General features: G+C 42.5%; 1 protein-coding gene across 2 annotated transcripts in view; it reads right to left on the reverse strand.

Annotated features, from left to right (window-relative positions):
• Positions 1 to 343: 343 nt before the first annotated feature.
• Positions 344 to 23,360, reverse strand: part of cep350 (centrosomal protein 350) — a 35,393-nt gene continuing 12,376 nt past the window's right edge. The window contains exons 12-38 of one of the 2 annotated variants that reach the window (XM_080033233.1): positions 22,051 to 23,060; positions 21,678 to 21,819; positions 21,185 to 21,345; positions 20,836 to 21,016; positions 19,124 to 19,296; positions 18,766 to 18,929; positions 18,471 to 18,581; positions 18,032 to 18,172; positions 17,702 to 17,841; positions 16,960 to 17,067; positions 16,656 to 16,861; positions 15,882 to 16,096; positions 15,006 to 15,284; positions 14,735 to 14,884; positions 14,381 to 14,541; positions 12,513 to 12,635; positions 10,315 to 10,565; positions 9,979 to 10,178; positions 9,468 to 9,609; positions 8,753 to 8,913; positions 8,521 to 8,654; positions 8,352 to 8,413; positions 6,375 to 8,239; positions 5,375 to 5,896; positions 4,683 to 4,829; positions 4,228 to 4,350; positions 344 to 3,500 (exon numbers count right to left, since the gene is read on the reverse strand). In XM_080033233.1, the coding sequence (XP_079889359.1) occupies positions 3,333 to 3,500; positions 4,228 to 4,350; positions 4,683 to 4,829; positions 5,375 to 5,896; positions 6,375 to 8,239; positions 8,352 to 8,413; positions 8,521 to 8,654; positions 8,753 to 8,913; positions 9,468 to 9,609; positions 9,979 to 10,178; positions 10,315 to 10,565; positions 12,513 to 12,635; positions 14,381 to 14,541; positions 14,735 to 14,884; positions 15,006 to 15,284; positions 15,882 to 16,096; positions 16,656 to 16,861; positions 16,960 to 17,067; positions 17,702 to 17,841; positions 18,032 to 18,172; positions 18,471 to 18,581; positions 18,766 to 18,929; positions 19,124 to 19,296; positions 20,836 to 21,016; positions 21,185 to 21,345; positions 21,678 to 21,819; positions 22,051 to 23,060 (7,240 nt within the window). In that variant the 3' untranslated portion in view covers positions 344 to 3,332. The remainder of the gene's footprint in view (positions 3,501 to 4,227; positions 4,351 to 4,682; positions 4,830 to 5,374; positions 5,897 to 6,374; positions 8,240 to 8,351; positions 8,414 to 8,520; positions 8,655 to 8,752; positions 8,914 to 9,467; positions 9,610 to 9,978; positions 10,179 to 10,314; positions 10,566 to 12,512; positions 12,636 to 14,380; positions 14,542 to 14,734; positions 14,885 to 15,005; positions 15,285 to 15,881; positions 16,097 to 16,655; positions 16,862 to 16,959; positions 17,068 to 17,701; positions 17,842 to 18,031; positions 18,173 to 18,470; positions 18,582 to 18,765; positions 18,930 to 19,123; positions 19,297 to 20,835; positions 21,017 to 21,184; positions 21,346 to 21,677; positions 21,820 to 22,050; positions 23,061 to 23,360) is intronic. The other variant, XM_080033234.1, reaches the window with a different exon arrangement.

The raw sequence follows: 23,360 nt of genomic DNA on the forward strand, positions 1-23,360 counted from the left end.
CTCAGGCTAGGATGAACCGATTTCAATTTTTTTCGCACATTTATACTACATAGGATCTCAGAATTCAATACACCTTCATATTCAAACCGGTGAAGTAGGCCTTTAAGGAGCGTTTTGAAATCGTTTCCTACAGTTCTCCTTTTGAAACATTTGGATACATTAAGTATCGTTACTTTAATATGACCCGACACATTGTTACTCCTTCATAAAAGTCTGCAGATGAATGGCACACTATCAGTCCCAAAGTGAAACATTAGGTGGTCAATGCTGCAATAACACTGAGTTAACACACTCAATTAAACCAGTACACATTTCAAGTAATTTAGAAACAATGAAAGCTTTATTTACAATTTCATTTAGTTAACAAATATATACTATGCACATATTTGCAAAGTAGACAGTGAATATTTTACAACAATCGTTTAGGTTACAGTAACAGTGGGTCAGATTGGATAGACAGTATATTTACACCCATAAAATAATTGTACAAGTCTTCAAGTGCACTTGGCGCACACACAGCACATTATTATAAATATTCATAAACATTTCAAGGGGAAAGGGGGAAATCTAGTCTGACTGGGTTATTTTTGATAATCAAATTTTTTGTGCCAACTTTTTAAATTAAATTATTCAGATCAAACTTACGCACTATATTAAAAGGGTAAAGTTGCGCCATCTCTAGGTGAAGAAAAACTGCAGATGGAAACGACTCCACCCTACACCAAACAGCTTCAAGCTTCCTGAAGATTCAATTCAGTCTAGAGACTACAGCAGAAGTATGAGCTGTTTGGTCCGGACATATAAAGCAATGCATAAGACCAAGTACTGCATAGTTACAGAGGGGAACTTCACTTCCTCCAAAATACAATCATTTCAAAAGGACAATCCTAGAGGGGGTTTGCAATAAAGCCTCAAACAAAGTGTTTCTAAAGAGGGCACTAACCATGTCAGCGTTACAGTTACATATGCCTACAGACCAGACTTACAAGTCTCAAGAGATTGGTGTCAAATGTTTTTGGTCTTTTTTTTCCTACATTATATAAGTTACAGTTTGAACAAAGTCAAACACATCAGTCTTAAAACACAGAAGGTAGAAAAAAGACTTGAGTTTAAGGTCACTTTAGCTCCAAACAGTCAGTGAAGATGAACAGGCTCAGTCACACAAGCAAAAATAAGTTTGTACACAGTTTGATGTATCAAAGCAACGCTGACAGTGAGGACCAAAGTAAGCCCTTGGATACAGTTGTACGTGCTGAGCCTCGTCAGCTCTATGACTCACACACTTAGCAGCCCAGAGACTACTTCCTGATATAGTTTATCAAGAAATTGACTCAACTGTGTCAATATGCACTGATGCAGGGATGACGTGGACAACCAAGTGGCAGCTCATATTTAGAGTGAGTCAGCTGCTCTATTAGCATTGCAAACATTTCCTCAGCCTGAAGCATATGGAAATTAGAATATAAAAAGAAACAACTCCTCAACACTGCTGCCGTACTTAAAGAATGATAAGGCAGTAACTGAAGTATTGGCAAACCGGTAAGAAGGAAAAGCGGACATTTCAGGGTCATTTACAAAATGGTAGAATACAGCAGTTGAAAAGAGACATTCAAAGGAAAATAGGTCCAAAGGATGTTGAGAACATCAACAAAGTTTGTTATAAATCTACAATTCAACTCAAAGAGGCACTTGAACCAAATGTTAAGAAAGTTGTCGGACTACATCGTCAGGCTACATTCTGCTGGCTGCTTCGAACTTTCCGATTGGTGCAAGATCAAAATGTTTCACAGCAGCGAGTGGAGCATATAACCATGCTGCTACGTGACTAGATGTTTTAAGAGCAAATGTTCAGCAAGCAAGCAAACCTTGGGCAATTTATGGTAGAAATGAGACAGCCACAGGTGGGGTTTTTGTTCTGTTCATAGAAATAAAATTGTTGGATAAGTAAGGCTCGAATCCAGCATTTCAGTACTGTTCTAGGATGTGACACACAGAAGGCCCACTGCCAGTCTCATGTGTCCCACTTACAGACTATATACTCCGTCTGTGTTAAGTGTGTGTGGCGTATACACACACACACACACACACAAAGCTTTAGTTACAGCACAGAAATAAGGTAATAAACTGCTAATCATTCGACATGCATTTCTTCGCTAGCTGAATGAGAGGCTTTCAAATTGTCAACAGTAGTAGACAGTGTATGGCTTCAAAATATTAAGATATTAGTACAAAAGTAGGACTGGACAGTTGTAGCGACAATTAAAGAAAAGTTTCAATTAATTATTAACACTACACCATTTAAATAATAAAACTGTTTCCCTCCCCACAAACCCATGTTCTTTTTTCTAGATTCAATGGCATTTTTTTTAACCTCCTACATTGTATATTGCCATGTTCACATTCACATTTCTTTGATTTGTGCTTTTTACAGTTAGTTGTTAAAATCTGTCTGTCTCTATTTGTTAACAAGATCATTTACAATTCAAAATGTTCCTTAAACCTCTCAAACATTTTCACAAAATAAATAATATATTTATGGAGGCAAATTGTCTCATACAATATCTGATCTCAGTGACGTTTCTATGCAACGCAGTCGAACAATATTTGATCAGTGACACAAACGCTATTTGGGCTCTGATCTATGGGTCATAGACTCGTTTTTTTAAAATCCAAAGTAAGGGGGTTAATCATTCAATTTGGATGGAAAACCCCTCACATGAAAGCTATAGGTTTAACCCCACAGTTAAATAGTTGAATGAGCTAGAATTTAATTGCAATAAAACACAATTTGTCACTGTCAAATCACTTATGGACTACAATGTTTATTTTTAATCTGCTACTCTATATATATTTACATAAAGATTCAAAATATCACACCCTGCTTTTGTTCCAGGTGGATTTCATAAAAGTCAGATTGGCAGCATAAATGGATTTTAAATGCGAACAAGACACAGTCAATCCTATTAAAACATCAACTCATTCCCCAACTGGTATTTACAAAAGGACCAGTCTGGGAGGTGGTAACTGAGACTAGACTGTCTTAAGGGTTTGAGAAGGCTTGACTGCTTAAGAGGCGTTTTGTGTTTAGAGCAATTAAACAAGTATAACCACTATGGTTAGCTGACACTTGTTCAGCAAATAAAATGTCACAGAAGTACGTAGAGGTTGTTTAGCTGAGAGGTTACGCTGGGACTGAAGGCATCTGAGGGGTTGCTGTTGGCACATCAGCTGGTGGAAGACAGAGCGGCGGGAGGTTGGCTGGAGGTCACTGGGCTGAGGAAGGACAGGGGCTGAGCTAGAGGTTGTGGTTTGAAATAGAAGCAGGAAAGCTGTCAGGAGAGGGCTTCTCTCTTGGCCCTCTTGTCATAGATTACAGTCAGAACGTTGGCCGTGTCCTTAAGCAAAGCCTCAAAGATGCTGTCTGCCAGCTGCAGCTTCACAAACAGCTCGTCCTCATCGTAGTTGACCCACTGGGCCTCTTCCTCGTGCAGTTCCTGAACCTGAGAGACAAACAGGTTCATTTACTGAAGCAGAGTGACTGACATCCATCAGCTGTTCATATTATAGTTAGTGAAGTGGAACAATGTCATGATGAGCAAAAGTTAAATGATAACAACACATTGTTATACATCTATGGAAGTCATTTAGGTCTTATCTATAGCAACAAGGCTGTACAACTACATTTAATGTGTTTACTAAATAGGAGCTTTTTAGGGGGGCGCTTGTGGTACAGTGGTCATAGCGCTAAGTCCTCCTCGCAGCAGACCTGGTTTGAGTCTCTGCCTGTTATTCCCCTCTATACCCCATTTCATCTATGTCTTTCCACACTATCAAGTAAAGCCTTAAAACGCCAAACATTTTCTTAAAATATATATTTTTTTAAAGGCAAAACATTTTTTTTTATATTATCCAAAAGAAAACCCCAAATCAGATCAGGTTGAACAGGACTTTTAAATTAAGAAGGAGAGAGAAGGAGAGGGAGAGAGAGAGAGAGAGAGAGAGAGAGAGAGAGAGAGAGAGAGAGAGAGAAATAGAAAAAAAAGCAATTCCTTATATTGACCTTTAACTTAATGACACAAGCTATACATGATAGTGATCTTGAACATGTTCATTACAAAAACCTACATTTAAATTAGGTGTTCTGTCCAAGTTACAGAAAATGTCATCCGTGCTTCCCTTTAATATCCCGTATAATCAGCCCCACAACATTTAATTCTTGGAACCTACCAGAATGTGATCAACTTTGTCCCGCTTCTTTCTGCCAAATTTGAGCATCTTCTGCCAGTCAGTCTTCTGGCTCTGATCTTTTGCCAGACCGTACAATTTCAGTACTTCTGCTGTGATGAATTCCTGGAACAAGAAGTAAAAAAAAAAACACATTAAAAACATAAAGAGTCATCACAAGTGTACAAGGCATTAAGACTGCAATTGAATTTGTATGTTGAGTATAACATTTGCAGATAACAGAAGTGAATTAACAAAGCCACATTGTGAAGCCAGTTTACACTTCCAGTCACTTTTGAATATAAGAAACTAAGCTCTGACGGACCAACTATACTCTAAAAAACAAGACTTTTAAGATATAATAAGTAGTGAGGGTGTTTGGCTGAGGTAGGTACTTTTCAGACACTTTCGATGGAGTGTTTCTTTCTGTTGACGATAATTGTCCTGCAGTACTGTACCTGGATTTTGGTGATGTCTCCTGGTGTCTTTACTCTATGAAAAGATGAGGACTTGACTCGACGGGGTTTGACCCACTGAGGCTGATCGGTATTGGGGTCCTCAGCGTATATCTCCTGAAGCATTTCCCATGTCAGGTCGTACACAGCCTAGGGAATGACAGACAGTAATGATGTGCAAATTCTACATTTAATAAAACTGAACTTAAAGCTGCGGTAGATAGGTCTCTCAGGTTGAGTAATTTATCCCATGCTTGGTTTACACAAGTGAGATAAGGTGTCACATAATTTAACGGCTCTGGTATTTGCATTCAAGGCAAAGCATCTGACCCAATCAAGCCATATCTGGAGCAAGAGTCTTAAGTCAAAAGAAAGAGCTGTGTTGTCTTGAAAATGAAGTTGCTAATCCCAGATGAATCTGCTGAATAATGGGAGCTCATCTGGCATTTAACCCCAGTGAAATCACTCAGAGTAATTGTAGTCTACAAGAATACACTGTTCTACTGAAGCTAGGCCGTTATGTGCTGATTTCAACCAGCATGATTGGTAGGGTGATGAACAGGAAATATGCTTGTTGTCTTCTTTTTAATCAATTGAACATATGATTAACATATAATCAATAACACTGGGTTATCTGTATGGTTGTCTGTCTAATAGACTTATTTTTTGATATTTTGCAAGTTTTTCCTTTTCACCTTTCTGTAGCTGCGGATGCAGAGGGCCTCCTGGTCCTGGCTGTTGGACTCTTTACCCAGATAGTCTTGCGATGGTTCGGGGTTTGGCAGTTGTGGAAGGATCACCGCTCTCTCTTTCCCAAGGCCATAGCTCTCCCAGATCTCCCGAGTGGCAGCATGGACCATCTTTTCCACCTCTGAGGCCGAGTGGGGCACCACCATGGCGGGCTGCTCAGGGAGCTTGGGGGGCATGGGGAGCGGTAGTTCAGGTCGAGGTGGAGTCTTTACCGGCTGCCCTCCTGATGAGAGCAGCCCCCCCAGGGAAGCTCCAGCTGATGAGCCAGACCTCCCCAGCCCTCCTCCCCCCACCTCTTCTTCCTCTCTCTGTTTGAGTCTCTGTTGTTCTCTACGGGAGCTGAGGCCAAAGTCCTCATCGAACCAGTCCTGATCATCACCCAGCTCTTCTAGTTCACGGCTCAGTTCCAGCTCTGCTAGTTTCTTGGCGAGCTCCTCTTGACCGCTGGCCCCCAACACTGGACTCTCCTGTTGTCAAATAAATACAGGACATAGTTTATTTCATGCTTACTTACGAATTTAGACTATAAACCTTCCCTAAATATCAATATCTAGCCGCACCGTGACAGAGCAAGTCCCATTATAAATCATGGTTTATACACTTGAGTGAAAGTACTCTTTCGGATGTTTCAGACACAAAAAAAATTCAGCAACGAGTAGAAAATTCAATAAAGTCTGTCAACATAAAGTTGGACTTTGGCTATGCCACATTCCAAAAAAAGGTTATTTCCAGGTCAAATCAACAAGCACTATTTGTCAGTAACTACTATCATTGCTGGTGATCCACTCAATGGAACCCCCCAGATGTCAATCCTGTGGAGCACTGTCACGTTTGGATTTATATGCCTTTCATAACTCAAAACACATGAAGATGGTTATTTTTACCTGGAATTTGTTTCCAATGCTCTATTGATAGGTTACTGAAGAGTCAGACATATACACTCACCGGTCGGGTACACAGCTCTGGAGAAGACCGCTCCTCTTTTTCTGTAGCTAGGAAGAAGGGTAAGCCATCTTTTTGATCCACCGAAGACAGCCATTCTTCTTTTACTACATTTTCACTGAACAGGTCTCCATTTATCTGGTTGGCAGCTTCTATCTTCTCCACTTTAGCCTTTTTGATGTCGGCAAACTGCTTCACAGTGTCTTTAACAAAGTTGTTGAGGAGCTTGTCTGCGAATGTGTCCAGTAAGTCCTTCTGTTCTCCTTTATTATCTCCAATATCTGTGGAAAGGTCCGCAGAAGTAAACTGTTGTTGGGAGTCTACATTTTCTGTCTCAAGGGTAGTAACCTCCTTCTGGCTCGGCTTTCCCAGGCCAATATTGTCCATGTCAGAGATCAGGAGGGTGGTTGGTGCATCTTCAAAATCCAAAATGATGTTCCTAATGTTTCCATTAGAAATGGGACGCTTGGGTTCTTTGTTATGCTGTGAATTGAGGTGGGTTCCAACTTTGTGAACGGACTTGTCGTTAACCATTGTATGTCCAGGCCCATAGTCCTTATGAGCTGTTTGTTCATTTTTACTCTGCTTCTGATTACCGTGTCCTGAGGATTTGTCCTCGTAGGTTTTGCGTTTGTCATCACCTTTATCTGACAGATCATCAAAGAATGAGTCCTCGTCCTCTGTTGTGTCTGTGTAGATCTCAAACTTGTCCGGCAGGTGTTTGATCTTGTCTGGAGGAGCGAAGATACCGTGGCTCTCTTCACACTCGAAGTACACCACGCCGTCATAAGCGCCGTCGTTGCTCCCCTCGGACTTATCCAACTCCACACCGGCCCAGAAGCCATTGGCAAAGCTGGTTGGTCCTTTGAATCTCAAAGTGCCAGGCTGAACCCCACCGACGAGAACCCGATCTCCAACGTTAAAACTGGGCATTTCATCCATGACCGGAGAGTGAGGTGTCTGCAAAGGAGAGATCGGTGGGGAGTGGCTGGAATTAACACTGTCTTTGCCGTGATGTTTGGAGTCTTGTGATTGGCCATGAAAATCTAGCAGCCTTCCCGATTTGCGGCTAGCTCCACTAGTCCCTGAACGGTGACTCAGTTCTTCATCTATTTCCTCCTCTAGCTCCTCCTCATCCTGGCTTTCATATGGTGTAGCTCTGCTGGGGGAGTCCTTTCTCAAGCCATTGAGCTCCGTGGGGGAAACTGAGATTCCTGATGGAAGCTTGGAACTATGATGCTCCACTTTGGGTGAAGAATCCACCGATGACTCAAAGTCATCATGATAGCCATCCACTATGGGAGAAGAGGCCTCAACATCCTTAGTGGGTGCCTCCTTCTTTGAAGAGAAGGCAACGGAGTCAGGCGAGCAGGAATGGTCACTGGATGGGGAGCTGTAGCTTGGGTGTGGTGAGGTTTTGAGATCCACTGCAGCAGAGTGCGCCTTACTAGAGTAGCTAACAGATTTGACAGATTCAGAGGTCTTCATTTGTCCATCTTGTTCAAAGCTAGCACATGGAGAATATAGATGTTCTTCACTCATGTCATGTCGGTCTTCATTTTCTAGTTTGAGGAGACGTTCAGAATGTTGATCCCCAACCTTGGAGTTTACGTCTGCTCCCAGCTCTTCCTGAATGTCAGATCTTTGATAAGACACACTGTTCTCTTCTCCAGAGTCGGTCATCTGGGCCTGAGCTTCTTTAGATGAAGGTCTCAAAAGACCCTCTGTGAGAAGGGGGCTCCTCAGTCCTTTGGTTGCACATTCTGGGCTGCCATATACTGGGGTTGGAGTGACTGTTGGTTGGTCTTCATCAGACAACTCTTCAGGCACTGAGGTGGATCTGCTATGATCAAGCTGCGCAAGGGCACCTGTCATAATCGAAAAAAATCACGTTATTATCAGATCATCAATGTCTAAACTAATGTTTAAATAAAGACTGTATGTAACGTATATATTTCTTATGATGAGTATATCACTCACTGTGGTCTAACGATGCATCAATTTGTCTCTTTTCAGAGTCAGAGATTTTGCTGGATTCAGACCTGAGGAAGAGGGACTTGCTTTTATTGGACATTAATATTTTTGAACTTATATTACACTATGCAATATGTTATAAATGAGTGTCATGTTTACAGCTGTTGTTTGGTACCTGTGAGCAGGTGGTTTAATACTGGACAGCTCTGCGATTAAGGGGGAATCTCTGATCTGGGACTTAGTATCAGGTGTTGAGTCTGGCTTCTTCTTTAGTTCTGCCTTAGTTTTCTCGATGAAGTCGTCATAGTTCTGAAAAGAAATCGGGAGATAAACAGTTAAGTTATGAAGAAATATGCTCATGCCGTCCACAGTTCATACCAGACACCCACCCACCCACACACACTTACCTCAAGCTGCTTCAGTAGGCTGGCCTCCTGTGCCTTCAGGCGCTCCTTGTTCCTCTTCTTCTGCTCTTTCTTCAGCTGGTAGGCCATAAACTTTCGTTTTCTCAGTTCTTCCTTGAGGGCCTTGATACGGCTCTCTATGTCACTCTGGTCTGAAATGGGCTCTGAAGGCAAATTACAATGATAAATCGAAGTGAGAATGTGAAACAAGTGCCAGATCTCTGATTAGCGTAATCCAACTTTGTGCCTACTCGAACTGAAACCCAAATCTTTGTAGATCAGTATACATTTTCTTTACCAAGAATGTGTTAAGATGATTTTAGTGAATGTTGCTTGTTTGTGAATATTGCAAATACGTAGTGAACAAACAGTATTAAAAGGATTATAGGTTTAAAAAGTGGCCTGAAAATGAATAAACTCATTCAGCTGCAATACCAGGCAAGCACAATTGCGTTTGCTTGTAAGATAACTTAGTGCAATGCAAAGTGTTCTCTCTCTTCCTATAACATAGCTAAGCAGGTTAGGTATCAGGGAAGTGCTTGCATAATGTATTCCTGGCAGCATCACATTAAGCCTCACTGCACAGTGCCAGCAATATAGCTGCATTATGTCCGACCTCTCTGCTTCCTTACTTCTATCTTCTCTGAGAGCTATCACAACGCATGATACAATCCCAAAACATTAGATGCTCATTCCCGAACGTCATTGGTTCACTCACCAGTCTGCGAGGCCATGGGAGAACCAGCTGGCTGGGTGCGGGCCTGGTTGGCGGTTCGGGAGGGAGAGCGAAGCTGCATCTTGGTTTTGCTGCTGCCATCTGAAGGAGAGGCAGCGGGGCTGTGGCTGACTTTGAATGGAGACTAGAGGAGGAGGGGAAATGAAAGGAATCTTATTTGAGGTCAGAGTTGTTTCAAGACTCATGTTTTACATGTATAGTAAACTAACACATGTGTATACATGATGTCCTTCAAACAATATCAAATTTAAAGCTTTATGTTTATTCAATAATTCAATAAATGACCTTAAATAAACCTAACCTTAACAGCATTATTTAGGCTGCAGGTTAAATGAAACCTGTTCACAACAACAAACTTTACTCTCTCATTTAACATGTGAGGTTATTTTTGGAGTAGCTATATCTATGCTCAAAATCAACTCAGTTACCATCAAAGAGAAGGGACCAAACACTGAACAATAACAATGAGGAAGTAAACCAAATGTATGCGTACTTGTCTGATAGGTGCCTGGGAAACTGAATCAAAGTCTTGGGTGTAATTCCCAGGGCTGCTCTGGACAGAAGCTAAAGGTGTTTCAGGGGTCTCCGGGGGTTGTATGGATGATTGACTTCTAGGTTGCTGGGACTGCAGTCCCTCTGTGTGTATACTGGACTCAGGTGTTGCTGAAGAACAGTTGCCCTCGCTCACATACTCTGAAAAAAAACATGTAAAACAGGTAAACAAAATCATTCCCAAACTGTGGAAATATGTCCTATATTTCACTTTGCTTTCATGAAAAGAAAAATGAAAACAGAAAAAAAGGGAGCAACAGCTGGTATCGTGTTTCACCTTTTTCACTGTCAGTTCTGGGCTCTGAACTTCGATTGTGACTTGGGCCGGGGCTAACGTCTGGGATCTCCTTCCTCTGACTGTCAGCCGTGTCCTTGTCCCGGGGCTTTTGCCTGTCCCATACTGCCAGGGCCTCCCTTTCCATCCTGTGGACCTCCGCTTCCTCCTGGTCCAGCCGCTGTTTCCACTGCAGCAGCTCCTCAGCGTGGTGACGCCTCTGCATCAGCTGCTGCTCCCGCTTTGTCAGGAACCTGGGGGGAAGGAGGGCGGGAAAAGGAATGGAGGTGAGGAAGGAGTGAAAGAAGAGATTGAAAAAGAGAGATCGTAGAGGATGGTGAGGAAATGGAAAAATGAGAGGGAAAAGAGAGCAAGCAGATGAGTGGTGAGGGGATAATGTGAAGTGGAATTGATAAGGGAGAGAAAAAAAGAGAGAAGTGGGATAAATACATTTAATGCTAAATAAGGAATGTTGAACATGACTTTGAAGACGCAAGCAGACCCAAATCACCAGGACATTCGGTTATCACTGCAAACTCTCCTCAAACTCCCGGGTCACTCAGGGAAGCAAACACACACACACACACAAACACATGCTTTCCTTATTTCGTTTCCCAGGAATAATCATCCAAATTAAGAAGTGTACAAGGACCCATCAAGTAAACAAGCATAATGGGATGCCGCGTCACTCAGGAGAAAGGAAGAGCAGGAAAATAACAGTGAAGATGTCAGATTCATGCATCAGACTGAATGCATTGCAGTCACACACACCTCAAACACCTGGGACCAATAAATATACTTAAAGGAGAAGTAAGTGAGTTTTTTTTGTTAATATACATGTTATATCACTCTATATTCATACAGTATTTCCTGCACAGTTCATAACACAGGTCTCCCAGCTTAGCAGTAATTTCCACTTAAAATTTTGAGTATCCTGCTCGCTGTTATCCAATCAGGACACAGAGCGCTATAAAGAGTCGCTATATAAATGACTCGCTGCTCTCCATCGCTGCACGTTCATCTGGTGGTGACGTAGGGACGAGGGAGGGGACTGCTCCTTGCAGTCACTGACAGTAAGTTAGCAAAAGGGACTAAATCACTTACTTCTCCTTTAAACACAAGGGCGCTGTGTATAGTTTTAACATCCATCTTACATTGGGTTTCTTATACATATATATGACGCCTATCAAAATAAACTGCTTTCAGGTATAGCTGTTGTGTAATGTGGTCTTCCACAGCTACTGGTGCCATTACAGTGCAGTATTATTTAGCCGTGATCTAATTTAGAGGCCTTCCTCCTGACCTAATGTTTACTGATGACAGGCCAGATGCTGAAGAACCAGACTGAGGGAGGAGGGGATCCTTTAGAGCCTTCCCAAACTCTATTACAGCCAATGGCAATCTGTACTTATTATCCCATCCAATGCAACAGTTACCTAATAAAGAGGGCTAGTTGAGATTTACTGGACGTATTAAAGAGATAGACCACTTTGTCTCTGCTAAAGTCCTTTACTTCCACATCATAGTGTGGTTTCATCTGAAAACATTTTGTATCAATGACTGGGCTGGAGCTGACCAGCCAGCAGCCACAATATAAAAGGGCATTTAATAGAGATGCATTGCATCATTCATTTCAGGAGGCAAGGAAGAAAGAGAGGGAGAGTCACAAATTAAACACCACAGAAATCAGTGAAATCCCAGAATTGATTCTGGGATTCCCATTCAACAAGGAAGGATTCTATGGAAATAAACCCAACCTTTAAGCTTCACAAAATAAAGTTGATCACTTATCTAATACTTTTTTTTTCGCTCCACAGCCTTGTTTTTGTAATGCACACACCAACTGCAATGAATTCGGTGCCTGGCTGAAAACACAAGAACTGTCCTAAAAATAATATGTACTGGATATTCAAAGTGAAGTTGTCAAAAGGTAAGGTTATTTCAGCAAAGCATCTTTCCTTGGGCACTATTTAAGATTTCAATTTAGCTTCTCCCGTCACAAATTCAACCCTGGAAAAGAAAAACAAACCAAACCAAACAAACAAATCCAATCATTCATCATTCACTGCCCAACCCCTGCAGGCTCCCAGTGCCAGTGGATGAACACAAGCATGTTCCGTGGGGTGGGGTGAGGTGAGGTGAGTCCGGGAAGGGCTAGGTGGAGGTGCTGGGGAATAGGTAGAGATAGCGCTGTACAGTACCTGGCCAACTGGTTGTAGATAAAGAGCTGGAATTTAGGGTGGAGGTTGGGAAGACAGACACTGAGGGAGGCCCAGTGGTGGGCCGTGAACACAGACAAGAAGTAGTGGACAGGAGAACAGTGTCTACAACACACAAGCAACCAACAGACAGAAGTCAAAGGAGTCACACAAACATGGGTATGAAAAACACATACACAGACAGAAAGACAGAGAGACAGACATACACAGACACACACACACACACACACACACAGACACACACACACACACACACACACACACACACAGACACACAGACACACAGACACACACACAATGTTGGGGGGGGGGGGGCAATTAAAAACACATGGAGGAAGGAGACAAGTAGAGAAAAAGGGAGAGAGAAAAGCTGATATGAGCAAATGTGGATTTATCACACCCATTGTGTCAGTCTGTCTGGATGGTGTTAGAAAATGGTTATTATTAAATTAAAATGTGTGCATCGAATGTTGGGGGGTTGGATGGGGTTATGCTCACTGAGACATCTGCTTATGAAGGGGGTTTAATTATAGATTCATGAGTAACCTTGATTCTCAAACCAAGTGCAGGGTAACAGTTAAGCAAAAGATGAAGAGAAAATGATTTGGTTAGTATGTTATGTAAAGCTGTATACACATGCTTTGAGATCACCAGCAGGATAGTGGCAATAGAGAATGACAAAGAGAAGGGGAGACACAACTGATAGATAGTAAAAATGATTATGGCTAACAAGAAAGCCTATAAATACATCATCAGACACAACTAGTTTAACAGTTCTATGTTTTCGTTAGATACTCCTCTTAATCATTTAATTTTTAGGGTATTTGACCCGTATTGTGATGACTCTAACTTCAAAATATTTCAAATTAAAAGGAACATAATAAATTCAAATTATGTTTCTGGTATACATTAATGCAATTCCAGACCTTAAATATTGTTGTAGTGCTACCGTTGGACTGTGATTCATTGTGGACTTAATAATCCTAAAATGCAGAACAATTAACCCACTTGTTGGAGCTAACCGGTCATGAGAGGCTCACCATCACATGACCAAAGCTGTGAGCCAAGTCTAAAACCCTGGAAGACCTGCAGGAAGTCCAAACACAGGCCAAAGCAAGAGGAAGTGAATCCTATAAAAAATGAAATTTGGTTTGTTTCATCTGGAAAATAATTATGCCTCTGTAAATAAAAATGAAACAAGATGCCATCATTCAAGACTTGTTTGATATTTTCTGACGTTTTTTGCATTACAACAACCGTATGTTTAAGATAGCAACACATAACTTCCTGCTGTAATATAATAGTTAAAGCTGTATACAAAGGTGGTATTGTAGAAGAGACTTTGGATTGCTGTCCAGTTTAGAGGGAGCGCAACATGGAGCATGCTTATCTTCACATCCACACAGTCACACACGTACAGCATTTTAGACAGCAGAAGAAGGATTGGCATGCACCAATACGTTTTAAATATGTTAGTTGCTAGTTGAGGTGGAAGGAAGGTAGAATAAACGAAAAAAAGATAGTGTTGCCAAAAATCGCACCAAACTACTTAAAGCATATCTACTTCACTGTAAAGCATGTCTTAAAGTAGTAATAGTACCCGGAGGTCTGTATCCACACATTCTCTGTGTGAAATTAATCTTAATCTGATCAGAGACAAGAAAAAAAAGAAAAGAAAAGAAAAGAAAATCCAAAGCAAGCCCCCAGGGAAAAGGCAGCATGACCCACCTACAGCTAACACTTAACGCTGATAAGGGGAGCATGACTTTTGATCATTCGGGAGCAGTCAAATTGTAGAAAGGCACAGGGAACCCAATTCATATATGAAAAAGGTAAATGAAAGGCTTTACTTTTCATCCTTGTGAGAGCGCATCTTCTTGAGCTTCTGCATGATGCTGCTAGTCTCACTTCCAGAGATGGAGAGCGGGGGAGAGGGGCTGCGGATATCCTCAGCATAACTCATGTTGGGGAAGGCTGCTTCAGACACAGGGGTTTCTGACACAGGGGTCTCCTGGAAGATGGATGAATGAACATGCAGACGGGCCAATTATTAATAATACAGCTAATACAATTGTTGATTTAATGATTCCCTTAAGATTCTACTTTAATGTGTAGAACAAACAATACCATAAAGAAACCACTGTATCTATCTGTTACTCTGTATAGACTAGAAAGGTGGTTGGTGTGACTGTTGCATTACTTACGGGTGGTGCTTCGCCCCCAGCACATTTAAGACGCTCCTTCAGCCTGAGAGTAGAGTTTCTCATCCGCTCAATCTCCTCCTGCTGCTTCAGCAACAGCTGTCTTTCCTTCCTGGCTGCTTTGTTGGCCTCCTGAAGCCGTTTGATCTCAGCCTGGGGAGAATAAAGAGTAAAGCGGGAGAGAAAGTTGTTGAGTTAGTATTGATGAAGATCATTTTAAATCCCCCAAAGCTCAATTGTCTTTGTTTTTTTGTTTGTTTCTGCCCCCATTGACCTGTTCCTGCTGTAGTTTCATCAGGAGGCCCCTCTGCTTCTTCCTGATGGGTGGCATTTTGTCATCCTCTCCCTTGTCCCGCAAACTCTGTTTCTGGTGCTTGAGCCAGGCCAACTCAGTCTTAGTCTTCTCTTTGACGGCTTTCTGTCGAAGGCGCAGCAGAGAGCTCTGGTGCTGCAGTCTCACATCCTCGTCTTTCATGTACTGACGCACCATGTCCATGGTGAACTGGGAAAAGCTGTCCTGTCCACCAGAAAAGGCCATGTTTCCATCCTGAGACTACAAAGGGAACAAAAAGGTGAGAAAGGTTGATGTTAGATTGGGCTCACAAAAAAAAGACCGACAGCAAGAGATAGGAAGGTGCGGGCGGGTCTTGAGAACACTTGTTGACCAAATCACTTTTTTATTCAAATCAGTGAATATAAAAAAAATCCAGTGTTAAAAAAATACCTTGCCTAGGCTCTGTAAACTGGTATGTAAAAAAAAGGGGGGGGGGGCCATCGTAGCTAGCAACATACCCCTTTACAGAGCCTAGGCTGTGTATTAACACTGGATAATTTTTTCGGTCTACAGACAATACGTACAGGTAGCAGATCGTGAGGAGGTATTCACCAATTTGCACAAAAAGTGATTTGGCCAACAAGCATTCTCCAGAATCACTGACTCAACCTTTAAAGGGGGAGCAAAGGAAACCAGAGAAGTCAAGCGCGGTAATGAGAGTATTAGAGGACAAAAGGAGGACGCAAACCACATGGGTTGATGAAATATAAATAGTCAGTCTTTTCAGGGGACAAATCATACCGTCAGTGGTCACACCCACCTTCCATTTATCAACATCATAAGGATATGGGTTGTACAGTTACACTGGCCTCTCACCTTTAAGATATTGTGTGCCCCTGAAAGCAGCGCCCTGTTGTGATTGGCCCCATCCTCCTCTGACTCTTCATGATGGCCGGACTTCTTTTCTATGGTTCCGCGGCGGTGCGCCTCGGACGGCAGCAGAGAGCGGAAAGAGCGCTCTTCTATCTCATCCTCTGTCATGGACTCATCAAACTTGAGAGAGTACTCTGTTGCCATTGACGTACTGTCTCCTGAAAGGGTGAAAAATAAGTTCAGCTCTTTTCTCGGGAGAATAGGTGCTATATGTGTGGTGGTGACGCTTATGTAATGGCATGCTGACTTTTAACTATATCCATTTGTGGTGGTGGTCTTGTGGAATTGTCTGGACAAAACGAATTAAGCAATGCATACATGTAATGCAATTTAAAAAAGTGTACAAAAGATATATTTGTGAGAAGTACAGAAATGGGGAAGGAAAATCTAAATTTCAGTGATGTTAATGGTGCTTGTTTTTTTGCTTATTGGAGTTGTATTTTTGTAGTACTTAAAAATGTCTGTTAAGCTTATTTTATTGGATTTTGCACTTGTTCATGGTGAAGAATTTGGATAAGACTTGACAAACGAGGCTTCTTCCTATCCCTTTTGGAACGGGTCTACTTTGTATTAAGTTGAAACTAGCTTATATATATATGTATATTATTCATATTGTTTTTCCTTTTGTTATTCTTTTATTCATTTCTCTTTTTAAATTGTTTGAAATAAAGATAGAATTTATTCATTCAACTAGCAGCCGTGCTTGTCCCCTGGTACCTTTCTCATCCAATACAGAGGGCATGCTGTCACTGCGGAGGGAGTCATTTGCTGCTGTGTGAACTTCCTCCTCTATGGACCTGCTGCCTGCTTCCCTCTTGGCCCTCTCTTGGGCTGCCCCCGTCCTCCTCTTCCCCTCCACTGTCCGTTCTCTGTGGTCTGGGGAGGACTGCGGCGGGCTGTGGCGGCTGCTTGAGTCTGTTCCACTGAGGAAAGAGGCAAAGGAAATATTAAGTGTCCTTTTTGGATTCATCTGCCTAAAATCTAAGGAAACTAGTCCCACATGAGAGGCCCTGATTGGTACCTGATGTTGGGTCTTCTGAGGGATAGAGAGTCAGAGTGACTAAGGCTGTTCAGTGAAGACAGGGGTTCCTCTAGCATGTTCTTTCTCCTTGACACCTCACTCTGGAAGCTGGAAGAGAGCATGCAATAGAGATAAATGTATCCTTCAGTACCAAACTTTCAGAATTTTCAGATTTTAATGCTTTGGCTGATGAAAGAAGCCCTGCGTTCCGAATCGCATACTCTTTCTTTTTTCTATTCTATATACTACATCCGACGATAAAAATAATCTAGTTAGGATGCAGTAGGCATACTATTGGGACATACTTTTACTCTGTTATTTCACCATAACATTGCGCCTTGATCTTGCCTCTTGCTTTTATATCCCGCGCATCCCTGTTTGTTTTCATATGGAGGCTTTGTCGATGTGAAGTCCATTCACATGCACACCGGATTGTGGGTCAGAATCGCCCAAATAGGATGCAGTTTTCAACACTAACAATCTTGGCCGGATGAAGTAGGACAGCCGGGTACTTCTAACCATCCTAAATCTGGCCACAAGAATCGGGACATCCTAAATCTTTTTTCTACATACTATATAGTAGAAAGTATGCGATTCGGAACGCAGGGAAGGTCTCTTGGTAGGTAGCAGTCTATTGTCGGCAACTAGTAGTGAGATTTAGTCCATTTTGAATATCAACAGTCATACATTTAACAAAAACAAAGCCATGCTGTATGCTGTGTAAATGATCGAAACATTTTACCTGTCTGAGTCAACTTTGTCCTGTTGATGCTTTGAATAGGAGCTCTGCTGTTCTTCCCGCTCGTCTAACGTGATGGAATCACTCGCAACAGGTGGGACAAACAAAGCTCCTGCTATCTGCGACCGCGCCATTTCTGTCATCTGAAAGACAGGGACACAATATACAGAGTCTTACACTGGCTGTTATTTTGGGGCCATGTCGACGAAAACAATAAAATAAAGTCGTAACTGTATGAGAAAAAAAGCAATTTTAGGCCTGGCCGTAATACTCGTACTATAATACTGAGGCACAGGCTGTTTTCCAGGATGAAAAAAGGCGGTGATTGCTAACCTCCTTGATGTGTCGGGCAGTGTCGGCAGTGTACCGTGCTGCCTCAGCTTGTTGACTCATCATCCTCATGGTTGCCTCCTGGAAGCCCTCCAAAGTCTGTGTATGAGTTCCTGCCAAGTTTTCCTGCAGTTCTATATGAGCCTGAAAATAAGAAAGCATGGACATGATATGCACACACAAAAAAATAACTAATAATTTAAAATACAAAAAAGGTGAGGAAGTAAACAACACTAAATCTATCATCTATAAATGCAAATAGATATTTTACAACCTCAACATTGAAATTTCCCCTTGCGGACAAATAAAGTACTCTATTTATCTATATTGTTGGTGAGAGTAAACTAAATGGTGACTGTGTGTGTGTGTGTGTGTGTGTGTGTGTGTGTGTGTGTGTGTGTGTGTGTGTGTGTGTGTGTGTGTGTGTGTGTGTGTGTTGTACCCTTGCCACTCTCTGCCTGTTTTCCTCCAGCTGTAGCTGTGTCTCCAGTGCTTCTCTTTCAGCCTTGATCTTCAGCTCGTAGAGGTCACGCTCATGGCTCTGCTGCTTGGCCTGCAGGGTCAATGTTCAGAGTGCAGGTCAATACTCACATTAGTGACTCACTGAAATTTCGCCACTTTGAGTGCTACTCAAAGTAGAATTTATTTAAATTTTAAATCAAATATGTAAATTCTTCAGACATTTGTGGTCCTCATCAACCCACTTCGGGTACTTTCAGCAACAAACCAATCTTCACCTTAAGCATCTGGGCCAATGACACACTCTCCTGCTGAGCCATGGACACGCCCATCATCCTCTCCACATCCCCCAGCTGTCGGACCGACTCCTCAATGGACTCCAGGTACTGGAGTTCTGCTGCCATTCGCTGCTGCAAGACAGCAGGTGAATATTGCAGCTCGCCTGGGAAAAAAAGAAAGGGCCGATGGAGTGAGACAGAGATGAATAAAATGTGAAGGTTGGTCGAAGGTGGCACTTCAGAGTGATGAATGACAACTTTGTCAGATCTTCCTCAGTACAGTTGGGACTTCAGCTAGACAAGTGAGAAGTGATGACAAAAGAGTTTTGTTTATTGTATGAATATGACTTTTATTTACCTGTGGTCCTGGTCTCTGCTCTACCACTGCGAGCTGTGGTGCATGTGTTTGGGTTATTTGCCCCCAGAGAGTCGGGAGAATCTGCTCCTGGAGCAGAAGCATGGTCTGGAGAGCCTGAAGGAGATGCTTTTTTGGGCCTGGCTGGTGAAGACTTCTTATTGTCGAGTTCCAAACTAGAAATGTATAGAGTAAAGGGTGAGTCTTTGGTTCATTGATATCAAATGTAAATGTTTCACTTTTCAAGATGTCTTTAACAAATGTAGGACGACAAATTTGCTTTTGAAATCTTACACCGGGAAATGGGATGTTAGAAACTTTGCAGAGTGAGTTGACCATTTTGAGCAGAGGAAATGATAAAGAAAGAACGGGGCCCCTGGTCCATGCGAACCCTAGAACTGACTGAGGCAGCAAAACCCTGCTGTGAGAGGCCCGGACTATGAATGGTTATATTGTGCTGCTCAGAGATGTGGCCAAGGGCGATGTCTGAAGAGATCAGGCTAAGCTCCACTTTCCCATTAAGGATAGCAGACAGTGGTACCCTTTAGCTCCAATGATAAAGATAGGATCAATTCATATACCATGATATGACAATATTATCAGGATTTCATATCAATATCAAAGGCCTAAATAACTTATTGTGCTGTCAACACCAAAGTAAAACCACTACCTGTTTTATTAATGGTGCTAAGAAATAAGAAATCCTATGTGAATGTTTTGCCTTCATCCTATAAGACACACAGGCTCCACAGAGTTGTAGGAATCTGTCACCTGGGCTTCAGAGTTCCATTACAGGGCTCAAATGTCACTGCTGTGCACAGAGATTAAAAGAAAAAAAAAGGAAGAAAAAAACTTTCCTTTTCCTTTGGCAGCAGGCCCAAGCAGTGGTGAAACTGGCTGACCCGACCAACCACCCTGCAGGCCCCCAAACAAAATAAGCAGTGTTTTCTGTCTTGGGTCGAATTGCAGCCCCTCCTGTTGCTGGGGCACTACACGGCTGCTTAAACCCACAGGCCTCCAACAGAACAGAAAGCCGCTAGACTGTTTAGACTGGCAGCCTGAACTATGGCTCTCCCAGTGTAGTTAAATAATTAGCCATGCCCACATAAATGAACCTGCAGGTAGTAAACAGTATATAGCAAGTGGAGGTTAAAGAGTGGTTGGAACTTGGAGCGGTAAAAACTGAGATGACCGAGTGCTGAAAAAGTGCACAATCCCGTTTTAGTTGAGCTTGTATACGAGCTTGGCTTTGCAGGCTAATTTAAATTTTCATATAACTTTAAAAAGGTGCATCACGGGCATCGAGTGAAAACAAGTATACATAAGCACTTTTAAAAACATATATGATCATGATGTGACACTAAAAACTACCAATATAAAGTATCCTGTCCAGGTCAGCATAAACAATATCCCAGTGTTAGCCAATAGCACCACCACTCTTCCTACAAAGAAATGCGGCACTACAGGTTATTGAAAACTAGGAAGGAAGGAAACACCAAAGATAACTGGAAGTGTTGCTAATGTAAACTTGTGGGAACGCCTTTCACCATTCATCCACCTCTCTCATAACACAGCACAGTCTCTACAGTATAATTATTTAGGTTATTTAGTGTTTTAGTGGTACCTCACAAGTGGAATTTTTAATTAAACTTTTACGGCACTCGACTTAACCAAATGCAACAAACCTCCCACTTAATGTAGAAAACGATGATTACCTTTGGTGAGAAGCGTCCCCAAAAGTGTCATTAGAGTGGAAACTCTTTGCCTGGCTGTGGGCAGAGCTTGTTTTGTCTGAGTCCCTCTTCCTGGAGTCAGAAGATAATGCCTCTGAGTTAGGTGAGCAGGGGCTCCTCTGTTCTCCCACCACAGTGCCATCACTCTGGTCTGATGCTGTGCCTGCAGAGGAATGGATTAGTTATATTGTGCAGCAGAGGGATTTTCTAACAGCAAAAAAGACAGAGCATTTGAATATATAGAGACGGTTTCCTTTTTTATTATAAAAAAAAAAAAAAATCGTGATACATCAGTCATGTGAGAAAATTATGCAAACATGTGCATTTTCACCTCTTTTTCTGAAGGAGTGCTTGGAGAAGGGTGAGGAGGCAGATGTGGAACCAGAGGAAAGATGTGGGGAGTGGATGGATGAGTGAAAGGACGAATGGTGGGAGTTGATGCCTCCAGCACTTTTCTCGTACGGAGACCGCCTCATCAGCTCCTCATAATGACTGTTCACACCAAAAGAGAGAGAAGAACGATGTATTATCACATCTCTTGTCAATAAAATATAGGATCTGCGACGCAACACAAAAACTGACAACGTAGGAAACATTACATCCAGTAAGTAAACAATGGAGAAACGGCGGGGTTAATCTGTTTGAGAGCATAATGTACCAGTTGCTCCTTTTTCTTAAAAGTCAGCAAGAAAAAATCCATAAACTCAAGTACACAGAGGGGTATTTCTATCTGAAAAGAGCAGCATGAGCTTTCCATTTGTATGGCATGAATGCCCTCCAGTGGTCACTTTAAGAACTGCAGATGTCCATGTTTTTTTCCTTACCTGCGTGAGTTGGAGCCTCTCTGTAACTGGCCACTGGCTCCACTGCTATGTGATGACACAAAGTCATCTTCATAGACTGCTGTGTCTACCGGGCCATTTCCAGAGTGCAAAGGATGGGCAGGGGGAGAGTTCCTCTCACTCCCTATAGGACAAGGTGGAGATGGAACAGACGGAGAAATATTTATGATCTAGCCTTAGATTGGCTAGCAGTATGTTGTATGTGTACGTATGAACACTAGTATTTAATATGACAAACATTCTGTTTCCAGTTACATTTTTACATATTGGTTTTCCTCTCATGAATCCGTCTGATATGGACACCTTGTCCTGGACATATTTTCCTTAGTGTAAAGTTATACATATGTGCACTTACCTTTAGCACGGCCATGGAGATTCTTAGTGTAGATGTTGATAACACTGTGAGGACTTCCTTTGTTTAGCTCCTCCCAGGCTGCTTTGCTGCCTTCATGCTGCGCAAAGGGTGAGCTGAGGGCCGGGTATCTTGCTGCCTCCCTCTGGAACTCTGACAACCGCTGGTGATCCCTTCTTTGACCGGCGCAGTACTCTACTGCTTCCAGGCAATCTGCTAGTCTAGGCCCTCGATGGCTGGAGGGGTGGGGAGGGCTTGCATCATCCTCAGAAAAACTCCCTTCACTTAAAAGAGGACCTTCACTGATGGAACCTGCACTTGAGTCATGGAGAACGGTCTGCTTCCTATCCTTGTCCTCCACCGACGCATATCCTCTCCTTTGTGGCTCTACATTTTCCAAGCCATTGACTAGATTCCTCCTTTCATAACTGTTGAGAATGGGCCCGGTGACATCAGCATTAGTTGCTTGTGGATAGGTCAAATTGGTTTCTTTCTGTCCCCTGAAGGCGTGCAGATTGCCTGCTCCTGGAAGAGCTGTGTCATTGTATGAACTATGACGTGTGCTGGTCAGCATCCTCTGGATCCTCAACTCCATGTCATCATTTACTGTGGCGGCCGTTTCTGCCCAGCATTCTTTGTGAAGATTAACTTGAGAGGGCCTGGGGGACAAACTGGTATCCGCGTCCATTGAAGTTGCTACGCCGTAGTTGATCCCCTCCCCGGCCAGCTTCAGTGCCTCACTCTCTATTCGGTTGGAGAGGGCCGCGGCTGTGGCCTTGAGGGCCTCAATGCGCGACATCTTGGACCTGGGCCTGTTGGAAGCTGCTGTGGCTGGCCGCTGGCTGTGCTGGATGTCACCAGTTGCCACCCTCGTCTCCAGCCTGAGAAAGTGAGAGATGAGTTGATCACCATATGGGGCTAGAGCACCGGGGCTGGGACCAGTAGTGGGTCGAACAGCTGGACTCAGACGGTCAGACTGAAGCAAAGAGGCCACTCCCATATCAAGATCATTCCTGCAACATGGAAATAACCAAAGAAGGGAGAAGTTAAAAAAGGAGAGTAAAAGAGGAGGGTTCAGCCTTCTTTAAAAACAATTGCATTCAACCTACTTGCTACTGTAGAAAACAAACAACGTTGTGAATACCTTAAATGTCCAAATACAAGGTATTTACAGCCATTGTGGGTAGAGATCTCGGTGGAGTAAAATTTTTTTTTAACATTTGTCTGCTCTATCCTGTAAAAACACCTTTTCATGCAGCATAATGATTTTTACAGCTTCAGTTGAGAAAAAATTCTCATCTTCATTTCCAGTC

This window comes from Ammodytes marinus (genome assembly GCF_949987685.1).
Source record: "Ammodytes marinus genome assembly, chromosome: 8".
NCBI lineage: Eukaryota > Metazoa > Chordata > Actinopteri > Uranoscopiformes > Ammodytidae > Ammodytes > Ammodytes marinus.